The sequence below is a fragment of the Malus domestica genome, chromosome 16 (assembly GCF_042453785.1).
Source record: "Malus domestica chromosome 16, GDT2T_hap1".
NCBI lineage: Eukaryota > Viridiplantae > Streptophyta > Magnoliopsida > Rosales > Rosaceae > Malus > Malus domestica.
The window spans coordinates 9,911,628-9,932,113 of record NC_091676.1 but is presented as its reverse complement, the minus strand read 5'-3'; the positions used below and the strand labels follow the sequence as shown (position 1 = coordinate 9,932,113).

At 39.4% G+C, this 20,486-nt stretch overlaps 1 protein-coding gene and 1 long non-coding RNA gene across 3 annotated transcripts; both read right to left on the bottom strand.

Moving 5' to 3' along the window:
* Nucleotides 1–6,053: 6,053 nt before the first annotated feature.
* On the bottom strand, nucleotides 6,054–7,111 carry LOC139193170 (uncharacterized). 2 transcript variants are annotated; one of them, XR_011577572.1, is made up of 3 exons: nucleotides 6,773–7,111; nucleotides 6,592–6,689; nucleotides 6,054–6,508 (listed from the first exon to the last, which is right to left on the bottom strand). It is a non-coding gene; the product is annotated as an uncharacterized lncRNA (long non-coding RNA). The 2 variants fall into 2 exon arrangements; XR_011577573.1 differs by having other exon boundaries at nucleotides 6,054–6,416.
* A 9,711-nt stretch (nucleotides 7,112–16,822) lies between these two features.
* Nucleotides 16,823–19,803, bottom strand: LOC114821978 (uncharacterized). The gene is made up of 2 exons (XM_029095682.2): nucleotides 19,568–19,803; nucleotides 16,823–18,738 (listed from the first exon to the last, which is right to left on the bottom strand). The coding sequence occupies exons 1-2, from the start codon at nucleotides 19,610–19,612 to the stop codon at nucleotides 17,095–17,097; spliced, it is 1,689 nt and encodes a 562-aa protein (XP_028951515.1). The 5' UTR covers nucleotides 19,613–19,803; the 3' UTR covers nucleotides 16,823–17,094.
* Nucleotides 19,804–20,486: the final 683 nt, after the last annotated feature.

Below are 20,486 nucleotides of genomic sequence, written 5' to 3'. Positions count from 1 at the left end.
CATTATCTATCTATCGGTTTCGACTTCAGCAGTTAGTTCTGTTTTTATTCGAAAGGACAGTGGGGTCGAAAGGCCCGTCTACTACGCTAGCAAGGCCCTACAAGATGCGGAGACACGATACTCCAACATTGAGAAATTAGCTTTAGCATTGGTCATGTCTGCTCGAAAACTTCGCCCCTATTTCCAAGCACACGTCATTATCGTGCTTACCAATCACCCTCTTCGACAGATACTCCAGAGTCCTGACACGTCTGGGCGAATGATCAAATGGGCAATATCATTGGGTGAGTTTGACATCTCCTACCAACCAAAACCAGCCGAAAAAGGTCAGGCTGTAGCAGATTTCATAGCCGATTTCACATATCCTGTTGACATTGCTTCTACACCTGAAGCAATAGCTTCATTACCATCGGAAGCTCAGAAGATAGAATCAACAACCCCAACATGGAGTCTGTATGTTGATGGCTCGTCTAACCAACAGGGCTGCGGAGCAGGATTAGTCCATACTACCCCCGACAAAGTGGCGATGGAATACGCTCTTCGTTTCAAATTCAAGGCATCGAACAATGAGGCCGAATACGAAGCCCTTCTAGCAAGCTTACGTTTGGCCAAGCACCTCGGGGTTAAACGAATTGATATCTTCAGTGACTCCCAATTAGTGGTCAACCAAGTCACGAATAACTTTGATGCTAAGGATAGCTCCATGGCAGCATATCTTGCGCAAACACGACTTTTGCTCAAGCACTTCCACTACCAGATCACCCAAGTTCCTCGAGCGGCAAACAGTCATGCAGACGCTTTGGCTTGCCTCGCCTCGGCAGTGGAAGACAAGATTGGGAGAAAAATTCATGTCGAATTGTTGGCAGCACCAAGCACCATGGTCATGGAAGCGTGCAATTTACAGCAAGGAGATAGTTGGATCACCCCAATTTATAAATTCCTTGCTCATGGCAGCCTCCCAATTGACAAAGTCCAAGCTAAGCAGATTCGATACAAGTCTGCCCGATACCTGATCATTAATGACCAACTCTATAAGCGCGGTTTTACCCTGCCATACCTAAGATGCCTTACACCTGCGGAGGCGGAAATTGTCCTTCGGGAAATACATGAAGGAGTCTGCGGAGATCATGCTGGGTCTCGATCCTTAGCACACAAGACTTTTCGCCAATGATACTATTGGCCAACACTCCACCAGGATGCCATCAGAATATCACGCTCATGTGATAAGTGTCAACGCTACGCAACTATCCCTCACTCCTCTCCCGAGCCGCTCACTCCTATGATCAGCCCTTGGCCCTTTGCCCAATGGGGACTTGATTTGATCGGCCCAATGCCTGCAGGGAAAGGCAAGGTCCGCTATGCAATCGTTGCAGTTGACTACTTCACAAAGTGGGCTGAAGTAGAACCCTTGGCAACCATTACTGAGGGAAAAATAGAAGACTTCGTATGGAAGAACATCCTCTGCAGATTCGGCATTCCCAATGCGATAGTCACGGACAATGGGCGGCAGTTCGACAACAAGAAGTTCAAGATGTTCTGCTCTAAGTTCAACATCAACTTATGTTTTGCCTCTCCAGCCCATCCCCAGTCTAACGGACAAGTCGAGGCCGTTAACAAAATAATCAAGCGCACTCTGAAAACTAGCTTGGACAAAGCTAAAGGTTGTTGGCCAGAATTCGTACCCCAAGTTCTTTGGTCATATCGCACTTCATATCGGACTTCCACAGGAGAAACTCCATTCTCACTTGCTTTTGGTACATAAGCAGTTGTCCCGGTTGAGCTTGAGCAAGCAACATACCGAATCCAGAACTACATACAGAGTGAGAACGACAAGCAACTCACCCTCAACCTGGATCTAGTCGAGGAACACAGAAATCAGGCTCACCTGAGGAATGTCGCCTACAAGCAGCGCATCTCCAACTACTACGACTCAAGGGTCAAACCTCGCTCTTTTAAAGTGGGAGACTGGGTACTGAAGAAAAGATTACTCTGTGATAGAGTCCCGAGTGAAGGAACACTCAGTCCTAACTGGGACGGACCGTTCGAGGTCGTCGGCATCAGCCGCCCTGGCTCCTACAAGCTCAGAAGCTCCGACGGCAAGACCCTTGGCCATCCATGGAATGCTGACCACTTGAAGTATTATTACAAATAGACTCACATTGTACAAGTGTTAAGCTACAGCCGTTCGGCATCCTATGTAACAAAGACCATTTGGTATGAATTCAATAAAGAGGTGATTTAGCCAACTCGGCCCTAAACTCTTTTACATTCTGAGCAATGAAACACTCAAGTATTAAAGCTTCAACGCACATGTTTCCAATACAAAATAAAATCTAAGTATATGTCAACAAGACTATACAAATGATCTATGCAAACATAGCCAAACATTCATCAATGATAGGGCAAACACTTGAAACTTGATAATACAAACACTTGCTTGATAATGCAAACACTCATAAACATACAAAAAAAAAAAACCCTCGAGTTTATAACATGGCACATGCCATACAAACAACAATCTAGTGCAGGCAGAGTACATGCAGAAAGTGAAAGCACTTCTAGTCCTCCTCCTCTGAAGTTGAACCCCTGATCATATCACTCTGAGACCTACTGCCATTTTCTGCATCTCCAACCTCATCATCACCCTGATGACTCTGCTCATCAGCACTAGCATCATCGCCCGACTCATCTGCACTGCTCGAATAAACTGCAAGGTCGAAGGTTTCACCTTTTCGATGATGCTCATCTATTTCTTCACGGTATTTTCGAAGAACACTTCCATCATCATAACGATCAAGGACAGCCATCCACTTTCTTTTTTCAAAGTGCACTTCCCGGGCACAGCGAGGTCTAAGGACATGGAGAAAGGCCTGGGAACCCAAGAACTCATTCACAGCAGCTTCCTTCTCATCCGGGATACCACTCTTCAGCTCAGAAACCTTAACCAAGGCACTATCCAACTCCCCTTTAACCTTGGAAACCTCGAGCATAGTTGTCTCCAACTGTTTCTTAGTCACTTCCAACTGTACCTTGAGTCTCAAGTTCTCACCATTCCGCCTCTTCAAACTCTCAAAATGTTGATCCTTGACTTGGATGGCCTCAGCTAAAGCTTTGCTCGTCTTCCTGGCATCATTCACAAGCTGCTTATTCTCTTTCAATTTCACCTTGCACCGTTCAGCCTCTCGCAGTCTGTCGTGATACTCAGCCATGACCTGTATGACAAGACGATCATCACTACTAAAATAATGCTAATAAAGAGGAGAAAACAAGGGAATGACAAAGTAACACTCACATATGAAGATAGCTTCAACATCCGGTCGCAATCCGATTCATCTTTAGCTAAGGGTTCTCCGAGCTCATCGAAAGTGAATCGACGCCCTGCCAGGCAATTGTTGATATACCCAAAGTCCTTTGGCCGCATGGCAACCTTCAAATCCTTCCAAGGGACACTGCCAACCTCTTCCTTATCTTTACCCTTCCTGCCCAATGTGTTCCCTAACTGGAGGAAAGATGGGATTAATAGTAGGAAGAGGAGGCAGCAATCGCCTATCTTCCCCGGCAACTATGGCAGCAGCACATCCAATGGCCTCAGCTTCAGCTTTCTTCGAGGCAGCAACCTTGAGGACTTCTTCTCGAGACTTAGTTTTAATAATTGGTCTCACTCGGTGCTTGCGAGCTTCCTTGTGAAACAGGATGTCTTCTGAATGAACTAACATGGGCACTCTCATTTTCTTGGTGCTAGTCTCCACTTTCTTGCCCACCTTCTCCACTGAACAAGGAAAATCAAAGTAAGGAATACCACATTATATATCTATAAAAAAAAAAAAAAAAAAAAAAGGGAAGAACAAGGATCAAGTGAGGATACAACTTACTCGCTCGTCTCTGGCACTCGGAAACTAAGGGCTGGAAACCGTACTTTCGAAACAAGGGACGTAGCTTACCCAAGTATCTATCTTCTTTAGGCACCCTCAGCACTTTCTCTACATCAGCTAGCTCCTGTCCGGAGAGTTTGATGGTGCCTCGTGTCACTGCATGAAGAAAAATCTTAGAAGCAAGAGAAAATCACAACAATAGCAAATAATGAGAAAATGGATACATTACAACCTACAGTCTGGAAGTGAGTAGGAACACGTCGCTCAGGCGTGACACCCTTAGCATGCTCCCAATCATTATAAAGAAAGCACCAACGTTTCTTCCATGTGCAGTACGACTTTCACTTATTAAAGACAACACGCTCTCTCTCGCTCCGACATGCACATTCAGCATAACCAGTACATGTTTTCACCGGGTGCATCTTATAACAGTAGCGCCACTGATGGAAGGAAGGCTCACCTAATCCACACTCCATCCAAATAATATAAAACCCGATCAAGGTATCCCAGAAACCAGGGTTGAGTTGCCCAGGTGCATAACCAATACAAGCCAGCATTCGTTGCAACCACGGATGCAAAGGTAAATTTACCCCCAAGGTCACTAATGTCTGGGTATAGAACATAACATGACCCTTGGGTGGCTCCGAAGGCAATTCTTCACAACGCACCAAACGTATTCCTACACTACGGGGGATACTACATGATTGCCTTAGGGCCTCAAGCTGCTTTTCGCTATCTAACAAGTTATTTTCTAAATGGTCCGCTGTGAACTCAGAGCGAAATATGGGTATGGCATCACAAACAACCCCCTCACCCACTCGTATGGAGGAAAAACCAATCTCGGCTAAGGTTTGACAATTGTGAGGATCAGAACGACATATGGGTATGGCGTCACAAACAACCCCCTCACCCACTAACATGGAGGAATAACCAATATTGGCTAAGGTTTGACAATTGTGAGGATCATCCAACGTTTCTTTTGTACAAGACTCTAACAAAGGCCATGAAGACCCCGCATTGCAGGCTCAAACCTAGAGCCCGAGCTAGGGGATCCCTCATCACTAAGACTTCCAGACTCCGACATTTACAACAAACAGAAACAAACTCTATTACTACATGAAGGATCAAAACATAAGGAAGCTCACAGGGCATGAAGAACAGCTCAACCAGTTCATTATGTTCGTCACAAAATACATGAACATTCCAACAATTCAACAAAAAGGAAAACATCCAATGTAGTGGAGAAGACTACCAACCTGAAGATGGTGCAGCAAAGCAATGCTAGAATCCCTCTCAAGTAAAAAGCACTTTGTCTTCAACAATCACTACAAGATGAGCAAATGAAGGTAAGGTAAAGAATGGAAACTTATCCTTCTTATATATAGTTCAACATGGCTATTAACATTCAAAATTCAAATTCAAACCATGAGAAAGCCCCACATGGAGAATCTTCAAACTTCTAACATTAAGGAGTTTCAAATTTCAAATGTTTCAGTTCCCCCCTCCAAAAAAAAAAATCCAAAAAAAAAAAATCCAAAAAAAAAAAATCCAAAAAAAAAAAAAAAAAAAAAAAAAAGGGAAGGGGGAACACAGCAGCTTCATCAATGGGATTCAACTCCCAATCTCAAAAGCTTCGCACTATGTTCATCAAGATAGTGCGAAGCATAATCAATTTATGGTGCCAACAAAAGCTTCATCAATGGAGGACAAATATCAATCTCAAAAGCTTCGCACTATGTTCATCAAGATAGTGCGAAGCATAATCAATTTATGGTGCCAACAAAAGCTTTATCAATGGAGGATAAATATCAATCTCAAAAGCTTCGCACTATGTTCATCAAGATAGTGCGAAGCACAATTAATTTATGGTGTCAACACCAAAGCTTCACCTATAAAGCTTCACCACCAAAGCTTCACCTATAAAGCTTCAACCCCAAAGCTTCACCTATAAAGCTTCAACACCAAAGCTTCACCTATAAAGTTTCACCACCAAAGCTTCACCTATAAAGCTTCGCCAACCAAAGCTTCACCTATAAAGCTTCAACACAAAAGCTTCACCTATAAAGCTTCAACACCAAAGCTTCACTAGTCAAGCTATCTACCCAAGCACAAATCTATAGTCAATAAACCTTACCTATTAAACTATTTTCCAAACACAAAACCTTGTGGCAAATAAACAAATTTTGTTCACACAACCAAGATTCTCTTGAACTTGTACAACAACACATGAGTGCACACAAACTTTTTTGTTTTACATCCACAATATCCCTATCATAAACAGACATACAATTATATACAATCCAACCCAAGCAACCTTTTTTTCTCCCTCTCCCTCTTCCGCCTCTTTCCATCTATCAAATTTCTGCAACTCCTGCTCTTCTTTAGTAGAGCTGAATTTTGGACATCTTATAGTTCTTGAGCAGATGAACAACTTTCACGAAGAAAATGTTTCCATTTGAGCGACGGAAGTTAGAGTGATGAAGCTCCAACAAAACGACGGTCAGATTTCTGCAAGCTTCAACGCTGCTGCGGTGTTTCGAAGATCTGGACATATCCAACCGTTAGTTTGTTCTGAATTTTTGATATGTTATGGAAGAGATGATGAGGAACAACTTTGTTGAAGAAAGTATGTTGATCTGAACACGAAAAAATGAAGTTTCGAAGCTCACAATAAGTCTGACGGATTAACAGAAAAATGATGCACAGTTACTCATCATACCTGAATATCTGGAGTTGTACTACTCCGATGAATCTCAAAATTGGATATGTTGTAGTTCACCAGATAAGGAACAACTTTGATGAAGAAAGTATGTTGATCTGAACAAGAAAAAATGAAGTTTCGAAGCTCACAATAAGTCTGACGGGTTAACAGCAAAATGATGAACACTTACTCAACATACCTGAATATCTGGAGTTGTACTATTCCGATGGCTCTCAAATTTGGATATGTTGTAGTTCACAAGCTAAGGAACAATTTTCATGAAGACAACCTTGCGAGTTGAGCTACAGAACATGGTGTTATATTGCAGAGCTACCGCACCCTCTACGTTAACTCCTTCCTTCCCTTCCTTGGCTCCAACACCCACTTTCCTTCATCATGCCTTTGGACTCATTCAGATTTTTACGAGGACATGAAGACCTTTCCAGCAAAGAAAGGAAAAGGCAAGTCAAAAGAATAGCTAAAAGCCACCAAAAGTGACGGACAAAAGGAATAAGTGCACAGTGCCATATTGAACAAAGTCCGGGGAAATGGGGAAGAAGACACATGCAAAGGGATGAGACTTTGAGTCTCATTGTTATTATTTATCTACCTCCCAATAGGCAGCAAGAATACATTGGGCTTCACAAAAACTAAATAAAGGGGAGTGGGCACAAACCTGTTCTCCTCTTTGGGCTTGCCACACAAATAACAAATGAACAAAGGCACTGGATCCCTTCTTTTCGTGGGCTTGCAAACAAATGAGCAGTTTTGGGCTACACAAAAATTTTGGGCTACACAAAAATTTTTGGCCCTCCCAAAGCTAAACCTAGCTTGAAATATTTTTGGATAAGGCATATATGAAGGTGTGACATCAAAACAAGGCTTCGTTACTTTGACATATTAGTAGCAAGCAAGACACCTCATTCGGCAACTCTCATCGCCTGAAGACTTGGGGGACTCCCACCATATGCTACTGCACCTTGATACTCGGAAGTCTCACAACCACTTAGTTAGGCCTGGCAATTCCTGACACGACCCGATAACCCGACACGACACGACCCGAAATTAACAGGTGTTTGAGTCGACACGATAACGAATCGGGTATTATCGGGTAACCCGATAAGCACCTGTTAAGATAACGGGTTGGTTCGGGTATACACGTGGGTAACACGATACACGATAAGCAGAATATTAATTTAATAATTTTATAACCCTAAAAAATACTATAATAATTATATATATTAATTTAACAATTTTATACCCCTAAAAAGTTTAAAACTATAATAATTATATATATATATATATATATATATATTAAATTTTAAATTAAAATTTATACCCCTAAAAAAACTATAATAATTATACGTACAAAATAAATAGATTTAAATTTACATAATAAATAAATATATATATATATAAGAAAATATATATATATATATATATATATATATATATAATATACACACCATTGAACTTGATGGGATACACGAAACTAACTTCAACGATCAAACCGTCAAACTTGTTTGTATATGCTTCGAGATCGCATATGCCAAAAATCACAAAAAACAAACATTCACATATCAAGTAATGAGACAAAACTTTTCAACGGTTATAAAACAAAAAATCACGATTTAACGGTTCTTTTTGTTAACTACATTGTTGAAGATGAAATTGGTACAAAGAAAGGGAAAGAATTGTTAAAGAGAAATCAGAGAGATTGTATTGAATGAATTGAGAAAATGTATACAAATGAACTTAATGAAATACTAGCTACATAATCCTTTATATAGCCATATATCCTAATTACAATAATACCCTTCTAACTATACTATATTACTAAACATTTCTGTTATTACTCCCCCCTCAAACTGAACGTGGTGTAGCCAAGTGAAGTTTGAACGAGCTTGAACTCTGAAACTGAGCTGAAACTGATCTGAAACCGCAAGACGCTGTGAATGCATGACAAAGATTGTGATGAAGCCTGGGATGTGGTAGGAGGACCATGTGACTGAGAGATCGATCCAGTTCTAAGCCAACAGAAGCCCTGAAATCACTTTTGGAGAACCATACAGGCATGCTTTTATCCTTGAGAGCTCAATTGATCAACCCATGAAGCTTACTGAAATGTATGTTGCTGCTGAACTGTACCAAGGAGAATGACACTCCAAGAAACTAAATCTACGAAGGAGAATGACACTCCAAGAAACCAATTTCTGAAACTATGCAGATCTTCATGAAAACCCTAACCCCCACGAATTTCAGCCCTCTTCCTGTCGGAATTTGTGCAGCTTGAAACTCAGAGGGAAAAAAAAAATCCCAAAAACTAAACAGAAAACCCTCGGCGGAAAAATCCAGAGACCAAACAAAAATTAAGAACTATGAATATGCGGAAATGAAAGAAAGTAATGAAGAAAGATAGAAGCGGAAATCAACCACCAAGATCCATGGCGTGAGCCTTGGTGGCTCTGATACCATGTTAACTACATTGTTGAAGATGAAATTGGTACAAAGAAAGGGAAAGAATTGTTAAAGAGAAATCAGAGAGATTGTATTGAATGAATTGAGAAAATGTATACAAATGAACTTAATGAAATACTAGCTACATAATCCTTTATATAGCCATATATCCTAATTACAATAATACCCTTCTAACTATACTATATTACTAAACATTTCTGTTATTACTTTTAACTTCGATTTTGATGATTTTTTACAACTACACTTGTTGACCCTATACGAATACAATGAATGAATTCGATCGTCAATTTAAAATATTTACACAAGTGGATACCACAAAATCTTATGTTATACTTAATGAAAAGTATAAATAAACTTTAAGTGTTAGTGAATCTATCGTTTTGATGGGATACGAATTCTATGAAACTAATTTCAATGATCCAACCGTCAATCTTGTTTGTATATGCTTCGAGATCGCATACGCCAAAAATCACAAAAAACAAACATTCAGAGATCAAGTAATGAGACAAAACTTTTCGACGGTTATAAAACAAAAAATCACAATTTAACGGTTATTTTAACTTCGATTTTGATAATTTTTTACAACTACACTTGTTGACCTTATACGAATACAATGAATGAATTTGATCGTCAATTTAAAATATTTACACAAGTGGATACCACAAAATCTTATTTTATACTTAATGAAGGTATAAATAAACTAAGTGTTAGTGAATCTATCGTTTTGATGAGATACAAATTCTATGAAACTAATTTCAATGATCAAACCGTCAAACTTGTTTGTATATGCTTCGAGATCGCATATGCCAAAAATCACAAAAAACAAACATTCACAGATCAAGTAATGAGACAAAACTTTTCGATGGTTATAAAACAAAAAATCATGATTTAACGGTTATTTTAACTTCGATTTTGATGAATTTTTACAACCACACTTGTTGACCCTATACGAATACAATGAATGAATTCGATCGTCAATTTAAAATATTTACACAAGTGGATACTACAAAATCTTATGTTATACTTAATGAAAAGTATAAATAAACTCTAAGTGTTGGTGAATCTATCGTTTTGATGAGATACGAATTCTATGAAACTAATTTCAATGATCCAACCGTCAATATTGTTTGTATATGCTTCGAGATCGCATACGCCAAAAATCACAAAAAAAAAAACATTCAGAGATCAAGTAATGAGACAAAACTTTTCGACGGTTATAAAACAAAAAATCACAATTTAACGGTTATTTTAACTTCGATTTTGATAATTTTTTACAACTACACTTGTTGACCCTATACGAATACAATGAATGAATTCGATCGTCAATTTAAAATATTTACACAAGTGGATACCACAAAATCTTATTTTATACTTAATGAAGGTATAAATAAACTCTAAGTGTTAGTGAATCTATCGTTTTGATGAGATACAAATTCTATGAAACTAATTTCAATGATCAAACCGTCAAACTTGTTTGTATATGCTTCGAGATCGCATACGCCAAAAATCACAAAAAAAAAACATTCAGAGATCAAGTAATGAGACAAAACTTTTCGACGGTTATAAAACAAAAAATCACGATTTAACGGTTATTTTAACTTCGATTTTGATAATTTTTTACAACTACACTTGTTGACCCTATACGAATACAATGAATGAATTCGATCGTCAATTTAAAATATTTACACAAGTGGATACCACAAAATCTTATTTTATACTTAATGAAGGTATAAATAAACTCTAAGTGTTAGTGAATCTATCGTTTTGATGAGATACAAATTCTATGAAACTAATTTCAATGATCAAACCGTCAAACTTGTTTGTATATGCTTCGAGATCGCATACGCCAAAAATCACAAAAAAAAACATTCAGAGATCAAGTAATGAGACAAAACTTTTCGACGGTTATAAAACAAAAAATCACAATTTAACGGTTATTTTAACTTCGATTTTGATGATTTTTTACAACCACACTTGTTGACCCTATACGAATACAATGAATGAATTCGATCGTCAATTTAAAATATTTACACAAGTGGATACCACAAAATCTTATTAAGCGTTAGTGAATCTATATATTAAATTAAATTTAAAAAATTGGTGGCCATTAGATTGGCTGAGATTTAATCTCAGCTGTCCATTATGCATTAGGTATTTAGGTTGGACTTTGGAGACTATCCCCTTCAGCTTTTCTCTTCTCTGCCGCAGACAGACCCCTGCTTCTCTCGGCCCTCCCCTGGTTCTCTCTCTGAACTTCATCCTCTTCCGTGTAGGTTCTTTCTCTGAACTTCTCATCTGCCCAATATTGTATTTTGTATGTTAGGGGATATTAATATTATACATGTTGTAGTCAATGTCATTGTCATAAAGATTAATATTGAATTGAACAAATATTGTGGTCGTACCCAGTGCATAAGGCTCCCGCTTTACGCAGGGTCTGGGAGAGGTGAATGTCGGCTAGCCTTACCCCCATTTATGGAGAGGCTGCTCCCAAGTCTCGAACCCGAGACCTACCGCTTATGGACGAAGGCACTTGACATCGCACCAAGTGCGACCTCTACAAATATTGTGGTGAATATAAAAAATATAAATAAAGCCCTAGGGTGCCATAAACTTGGTGCTGTTTTAGATGCTGATGGTATATATAATATACCAAAAGTTTGAAGTAGATCTGTCCAAGAGTAAATTAAACAGTGTACTGGAGTATTGGGTTTCTGGCGTTTTTGAGTTCTTAGCATTTTCAGCTTCCTACTCAATATTTACATTCACTCAAGTTACTTTTTTTTTCATGGGTTTTACTTTTAGGGTTTCAGCTTAAATAGTTTTCTTATCCAGTAGTTTATATGAGTTAAACTAAATATGTTTCTTTTTTATATTTCTTGTTGCCTTGATCTGTGTTTGTATGCGTTTGTTGATTTTTATGTGTTTGTTCTGGGATCCCTTTTTTGAAGATGAATTTGTTATCTTATTGGTTGGTTAAGTAGGGGTTGGTTAGTGATTGTAATTTTCATGCAAACTGCTTAGTATTGTTTGGTAATTTGCAGTTATGTTTATCTAGAATTGGTAATCTTAGTTTTGTTTTTCTTTCTTAAAGCAATGGATGTTGTAGACCAAGATTTTACAAACCTTAGTGATGGAGGGTCAGTGGAAGTTACAATGGGAATATTTATGTGGTAATGAGTGGAATGTGCAAATTTAAGAAAATATATATTTTTCTTAACGGGTCATAACGGGTCGGGTCACTTTACCCGTTGGGTAAAATGACCCGACCTGTTAGGACCCGTTAAGATAACAGGTGTGACACGACACGACCCGTTAAGATAACAGGTGTTACACGAAAACGACACGAACACGACAGACACGACCCGTTTGCCAGGCCTATACTCAGTGACTTGGATTTTTCAAGTCTCCAACCGAGAAGTTTTCCTCACTCAGGAAATTAAGGGAACACTACCTCAAACTACATGCTTTACTCAAACAATACAAGTTTCGACAAAAGAAAAAATTCAGAGAACTTTCTGAAGAAGGCTTTGGTGTATTTAACACAATATGTTGAAATTGAGCAAAGCTTATTTATTAATATTTTCGATAAAGCCACAAATATGTACATATACATGAGTCAAAATAAACAAACAAAAGGGAGCCTTCACAAAGGGTGCTTAGGGGAAGTCTCAGCAGTCGGTAGAGCCCCAGAAAGAGAAAGCACCGGAGGGTGGTTATCCGGAGCCTCAGTACTTGACAAAACCCCAGAAGGATGAGGCATTGGAGGTTCATCATTTGAAGCTTCATTACCAGGTACAGCCCCAGAAGACGAAGGCAATAAATGCCTTTGGAACAAACCCACGAACCGCTGATGATCAAGTAAAACCTTACCATCAGATTCCTTCATCTGGTCAAGCTTCCTCTTCATGTTTGTAGCATAGTCATGGGCGAGCCGGTGCAACTGTTTATTCTCATGCTTGAGCCCTCTAATCTCCTGTTTGAGACTCATCACTTCAGCAGCCAATGATTCAACTTGGCGGGTTCTAGCAAATAGGCGTTGGGCCATATTAGACACAGAACCTGCACACTGAACACTAAGAGCCAGAGAGTCCTTAACAGCCAACTCATCAGACCGTTTGGAAAGTAGTCTGTTATCTTTGGGAGTGAGAAGGTTCCTGGCCACCACTGCAGCGGTCATATCATTCTTCATCACAGAATCCCCAACGGTAAGAGGACCAGTAGGGGATATGAAGGATGGGCGCCATATGTTGTCTGGAGAAGGCGTGGCTGTCTCTTCTCCAAGGTTCAAGTCAAAACGACGGTCGGAGGGTCCAGACATTTTCAAATGTGTTGAAGAGGGAAGAGGTCAGACAAATCAAGATCTTAGAAGTGCAAGAATGGAGCTTCTACTGGTAGAGATTCAAGTGTGCTGTGGAACTTAATGCCAGCCTCTATAAAAATCTGCACTCGACGGAGCTTCAGAAATCGAAGAGGTATTTGCTTTCTCAAAAGCTGGGCTGCTCAGAGACCACGAGGGCCGATCTCAGAAATCGAAGAACCACCTGCTTTTTCAACCTCGTCAGCACCTGTCACATGCACACTCAGCTTTGCGAAAATTACGGGCAATCTGTCGAAGATTTCTGGTGAAGTAGAAAGCACGTGAATCTTACTGTTCAATCACCGCTCTCCACATGCACCATCAACTCCTCGGGTACCACATATAACTTTGTCAAAGATCTCTGACAAAGTTTAGGCACGAGAATTTCGAAGTTCCAGCTACCCTACTATTACCCACAAGGGTAAATGAACAGCACCACTGCTTGACAACTGGAAAGTCCCTATGTGTGTCGACCTCCGTGTTTTGCGGCAAGACAGGTTGGCAAGAACGTCCAACCTTTACTCACATTCGAGAAAAGACTCCCAACATAATTACTTTCTCAAAAACCGAAGTAGCACCGCTTTCCGAATCTCGAGAGTCAGATCCTCGACGGGATTGCTTGTTCGAAAACCGAAGAGGCACAACTCTCAGAACTTCGAGAGCCAGATTTCCTTAGATAAAGCTTGTCTATAATCTTCACACGTAACATCAGCTTTCCAGATACCACATACCACTTTTTCAAAGTGCTTTGACAAAGTTAAAACACGTGAAGCTGGCAGCTCCCACTACATTGCTATTACCCACAAGGGTAAAGGAATAGCACTACTACTTGTTATTGGGAAATCCCTATATACATCGACCTCCCTCCTCAACGGACAGGCAAACTTGCAAAAATGCTCAACCCTTTCTCACATTCGAGAAGGCACCCTCAACATAACCTCTCGAAATACTCAGCTTTATTTCCCCCCGATAATACCTCAGCAAATAAGCCACACCAAGAACAAGAGTATCTCATATCATCAGAGTTGAAAGCAAGAGTATCCCATATCATGCTTTCTCCCTGTCTTTGTCTTTGTCCTTGTCCACACCTGCAGGACAAGGAGAAATAGAGCAGTCGGTCGGAACCTGAAATCAAACCTCCAATCTGGAATTGACTGCCTGAGACCTTTGCTTGGTTGCTTACTCAACATTGCTCTCGAGTACTCATCCTCAACTGCTGTCAAGGTCACAAATTCCACCAACAAATACCTCATGACAGTTGATCAGATATTGGCTCTTTACACTGAAGCTGCCAAGCGTGGATGAGTCACTAGGAAGGAATGTTCTGAAGGACCATTTAAATGAAAAGGGTACACACCACTTCTGCCATGCAAAAGATTGAAGCAGAAGGTTCAACGGTGAGCTGAAACAGATCACTACAGCACGACACCTTTCCATACCACATTCATTATTCCGTCAACAGCAAAAGTATCCCATATCATCAAGGTCGAACGTACTCTAGATTTGATGGACTTGTTTTGACCCTCAAATTCTTGAGTCGGCCTTATACTCTGAAGGGAACCAGAAAACCCTCCAGCACAGTTCAAGAATAAGCCTGTGGAAAGTTACTTCTTCAAAAGCAAAAGTATCTCATATCATCTCTTCTCCATTTGCTTCTCCTTATCCTGGCAGCTGAATGAGAGACAAGGAGAATGAGAACAATCAACCGGAAGTCGAAGTCGAACTTCCGATCCTGGGTTGCTTGCTTGGAAGTTTGACTGCTTACCTTGTCTGTCACCTCTTTCGGCAGATCTCCTAGCTCGGCGACTTGGGGGGACTCCTACTATAGGGTTTGTATCGCACTTGACCAAGCCCGAAACTACAAGTAAGCTTCAAGTGAAATTGATACATTACCTTGTGCATTTTCATCGGTTAAAGATACCACCCATGGATGGAGGAAAAGTACTTCCAGAGAAGATGCCACATCTACATATGAGATAGATAAGGCACGTGAAAATGATACCACACTTCAGTACTTAGAAGTTTCGTGATTACTCAATGGCTTGGATCTTGCAAGTCCCCAACCGAGGAGCTTCCCTAACTCGGGAACTTAGGGGAGCACTGTTTGTACCATACTTGATCAATCCTGAAACTACTGAGCACCGGTCAACGTTATATCGTCAAGGACCTAGAAGAGCTTCCCTTCAACCAGGAGGCCAATCACAATGTGACACGTGTCGTCATCAAAAGCCAATCACAGCTCGACACATGTCAACATCAGAAGCCAATCACAACACGACACGTGTCGATGTTAGAACAAAACTAGAAACTCTCCTCTATAAATAGGGATCATTCTCCCACAATAATCTCTAATGTCATTTTTGTACTAAACTATTCACTAGAACTCACTAAACCAGAGCTTGAACCTATGTATTTGTGTAAACCCTTCACAATTAATGAGAACTCCTCTACTCCGTGGACGTAGCCAATCTGGGTGAACCACGTACATCCTGTGTTTGCTTCTCTGTCTCTATTCATTTACGTACTTATCCTCACTAGTGACCGAAGCAACCGAGCGAAGGTCACAAAACCTGACACTTTCTGTTGTACCAAAGTCCTCGCTGATTTTGTGCATCAACATAATTCAATCAATTATTTATTAAATATTATTTTCTCTATTCCTAATGTAAATTTTATAGAAACCGATTTTATTATGTTAATTCAGCGACTTTAATTGGTTTATGAGGGGTTTGTTCTAGCATGATCGAAAATTATTCATTTACTTTAAATATTTAATTTTCCTTTTGTCAATTTACATATATAAATACATTTAAAACGTGTAAGTCACGCATGACACGCTGTGATTCAAAAAATGCCTTATACACGCGCGTGAGCGCGTGTGTGAAGGCTAATATTTAATAATGATAGAAACAAGATCTTTTGTAAATTTGGGTTCTAAAGCTTTGATACGAGAAGACTTTGTCACAAACTTCACAAGAATAGTGTAGTCTTGTCATGTAAATTACTCTCTTAATATAGATCCATAGTACGCTAATTCAAGGAGAATAGCAAGAAGAGTCAAATATGCTACTTTTTATGATATACGGCTTTTAAGGATATTGTCTATTAGTTTAAAACTTTGAGTTTTGACGGTATTTTTAAAGTTTTGTTATTTTTTGTATGTTGCTTTCAATTAGGGTTCTTAACCACGCTAAAGGTAGAGGTAGTTTGTAAAATAGTTTTATCTTTACTTTGATTTTGTTATTTATATTATTATTTATTATGACTTGAGGTTTTCCTTGGTGGATTATAAATCATGATGCCTTAAGGTTATCGTTTGATTTTCCTTAATTGACTATACTATGTCACAATGTATTCTTTCTCGTCAAAAAACAGACTATAACTAATGTAGTTGATGTGAGCTACAAATAATTACAACTTTAAAAATGTAACATACCAATCAATATAATGTTCAATTACATTTCAAATAAAAGACTCACCAAAACAACCATAAGTAATAAAAATCAATAAAAATTATCTTTTTTCCTGCCCAAAAGAACTAAAAGAAAAAAGAAAAAAAAAATCATTGCAAATCCCACACAAAGCAAAACGCATGGTCTCTGCCCTCATGAGGAAATGCCAAAAAAACCAACTACACAGTGAATAAAAGTCCATTAAAACTATCACTCTCCAGCCCAAAAGAACTACTTGACACCGACTTGTTCATCTGCTTTGACTTCTGGTGCCGGGGAAAGCACTTTTGAGCTTGGAGATTTCCCAATAATCGCTTTCTTCACCTTCACAATGGACTGCTTCACCTTCGAAAGGATCCCACCTGACTGCTTTTGTGCTTTTACTGAAACATCTTGCTTCGCCTCCTCTTTGGAGGCCTCAAGTCTCTCGGCAGCCGTCTCAGTTTTCGCTTCTTCGGTTTTCTCCAACTTACTTTCGGGTTCAACAATGGCAGAAGAAGGAGCAAAAACAACTTCATTCTCTTTAATATCCTTGTACTCCTCTTCTTTCTCCGATGCTACCTCTTTCGCCTCGACTAAATCTCTATCGGCAACTTGTGCAGCATTTTCATCAGTCTTCTCAACATTCTCTTCAGTTTCTTGTTCTGTTTTCACAATCTTCTTCTCCTCATCCTTCTCTGCAGCATTTTCGCCTGCTTCTTTTTCGGTGTTCTCAGCAACTGGCTTATGTACATCAGGAACTGCAGTATCTTTCTCAGCTTCTTTCTCATTCTTTTGTGCTTCCTCAATGGTTGAGGCAGAGCTAGCGGTGGCAGCATTTTCTTCAGTCTTGAGTTCCTTCTCAACATTTCTCTCCATCTCTAATAAATCTTTTAGCTGTTCATGTTGCTTGCCCTCCACTACACTTACAGTGTCTGAATCTTTAACAAGAGGCGTTTCACAAGGCGCCTCCACCGACTGACCAGCTGCTTCTTCAGTCGATGTATTAGCCTCAGAAGCTTCAACCCTTGGCTTCTCATCAGCTATCTGTTTCTCAACTGCTTCGATGTCTGGTTTCTTCTCATCAGCTGCTTCAATTGCTTCTGTCTTTTCGGGTTCTTTCCCAACTACCTCGATAGTTTGATCCTTCTCTGCTTCTTTCTCAACTTCGTCAGTTGCTACAATCTCCACTGGCTTTTGCTCATCTGCTTCTTTCTCAACTTCTTCAGTTGCTACATTCTCCACTGGCTTTTGCTCATCTGCTTCTTCAATTGCTTCCGTCTTTTTGTCTTCTTTCTCAACTGCTTCAATAGTTTCATCCTTCTCTGCTTCTTTCTCAACTTCCTCAAATGCTACATTCTCCACTGGCTTTTTCTCATCCACTTCTTCAGCTTCTTCTCTAGACGACTTCTCATCCACTTCTTTCTCAACTGCTTCTGCTTTTTCACTAGCTGACTTCTCATTTGCTTCAACAGCTTCTGCCTTCTCTGCTTCTTTCTCAACTGCTTCGCTTTCTATTTTCTCAACCGGATTTTCTTCAACTGACTCTGCTGCCGGTTTCCCCACTGGTACATTTTCAACTGCTTCAACTGTTTCACTAGCTGATTCTTTTGTGGATGATTGCTCTGGCTCCTTATCAGAACTTTCAATCTCTTCCGAGACTACTTCGGCTGGAACATCATCAACCTTCTCAGCCTCAACAACGACAGGAGTCTCGGTCTGGTTCTCGTTATCCACTGGTGTTTCTTCAACCTTGGTTGTAGAGACCTCTGAACCAACAGAGTTCTCTGCTGCAAGATCTTCCTTTGCATCCTTTTTCTCATCAGGTTTGGGTGGAGAAGAATTATCACTCTCCTTAACCTCATGTGTTTGTTCATGAACTTTTTCCACAATAGGCTGCCATAACTCAAAATGATCTCAGCAAATAATTTTAAATCAGATAACAGATTGGTAAAACAACATCAAGCATATCTAAGAAACACTGTTTCTACAACCTTAGTTAATGATGAATTTGGTGTCGAAGATTTCAGAGAGACAAATCACGGGTCCACTATAAATCACGCTGATATTATTTCTGACTTGTATATTACCACTACTAGCACATTAGGTGTGAAATTTTAGTACAAAAGGTTTCAATATTATTAGTAGTGGAATCACACACTTATCGATTATTTAGGGCAGTGATTTCTGCAACCTTTTTCCCCCATGCCCCATAAACTTCTCTCTATTTTACTACCCGTCAGATTGAATAAATCAAAAGAGAATCAACAGGTGAAGAAAGGGTTCTTAAGGAGAAAACAATGTGTGAAGATAGACCAGTGGATTTTACATCAGTTGAAGATGATGAGCAATTGAACTGCCAAAAATGATAAACCAAAGAACCCAAATTCCCTAGATATAAACACATAATTATTACCCCTAAGCATCCAAATATCACCATACAATCATATATGTTTATATGTTGTGGAAGGGTGGTGGTCTTCATACAGCTTTAAAGCAAAAGTTCAAGATGTTTTCACCACTAATTAACAACTGAAACCACAGAGAATCGCAAACAAAACTGTGTAAACATAGAACTCGATTCTACAAGAATTTTCATTTGAGGGACCAAAGGACTGGCTTGTGACTGAAGTGAAGTCGTGACAAGGTATCCGTATTGGGAGGTGACAACATCTAATTAAAGAAAGAGCTAGCAAATTAAGTTGTGGAATTTAAGCAGGTTTACCTGATCATCAGCAGGCACAGGTACTACAGCAGCCTCAGTAGACATGGCTATGGGAGGAGAATCAAGAAGAAAAAGAAGGAGAAGTGCTTTTCCTTTGCAATAAGTGCTTTTGCTTTGGAATTTGAGTTTGAAGAAACAGAGAGGCAAAGAGAAATGACTGAAGAAAGGATAAAGAGCATGTATACTATATATTTAGAAAAGCACTTGACAGAGAGATGGCCACATGAGCTCGTCATGGCATGTATGATGTATGCAGGGAAATTAATATATGCTATTACTAGTATAGGATTGTATTAACAGATTAATCCCAAAAGACAACTCATTCCTTCCACCCTCAATGTATTAAAATTTTTAATTTTAAAATAAGCATATATGATCTTTCATAAAAGAGTAATATTTTAAACATTCAATATCCCTTCTTCTATGTATACATGGTGGCACGAACAAATCCCGTTTTGAGATTTGGTATTTCAGGTGTATCTATAAGAAAAGGGGTGTGCTATCCACACACCCCTTTTTACTTCTCTCACATCCCTTGTTAATTTATGTCCGTTGATCTTCTTCAATTCATCCGATCCAACGGCCGAAAGCCAAAAAGGTGTAGAAGAAGGAAAAAATGGTGTCTGGATATCACACACACCCCTAAGAAAATGTTCGGCTCTTTATATATAAGGCGTTATTTCTTCTGATAAAGAAAATCACAATTTATAAGTTACTTTTACAGATGTAACAATTGTAATTTACAAATAAAGAAAATTGACTTCTACACGCAATAAACCAAGAAAGTCTCTATAATATTTAAAAAAGCGATTCATACGTGCATGCCAAATACCAATATACAAACGTGCTACACTAAAATTATCAACCAATCAACCCACCCACAAGCCCCACCCCACCCCCCTCCTCAAAGTACTATTTT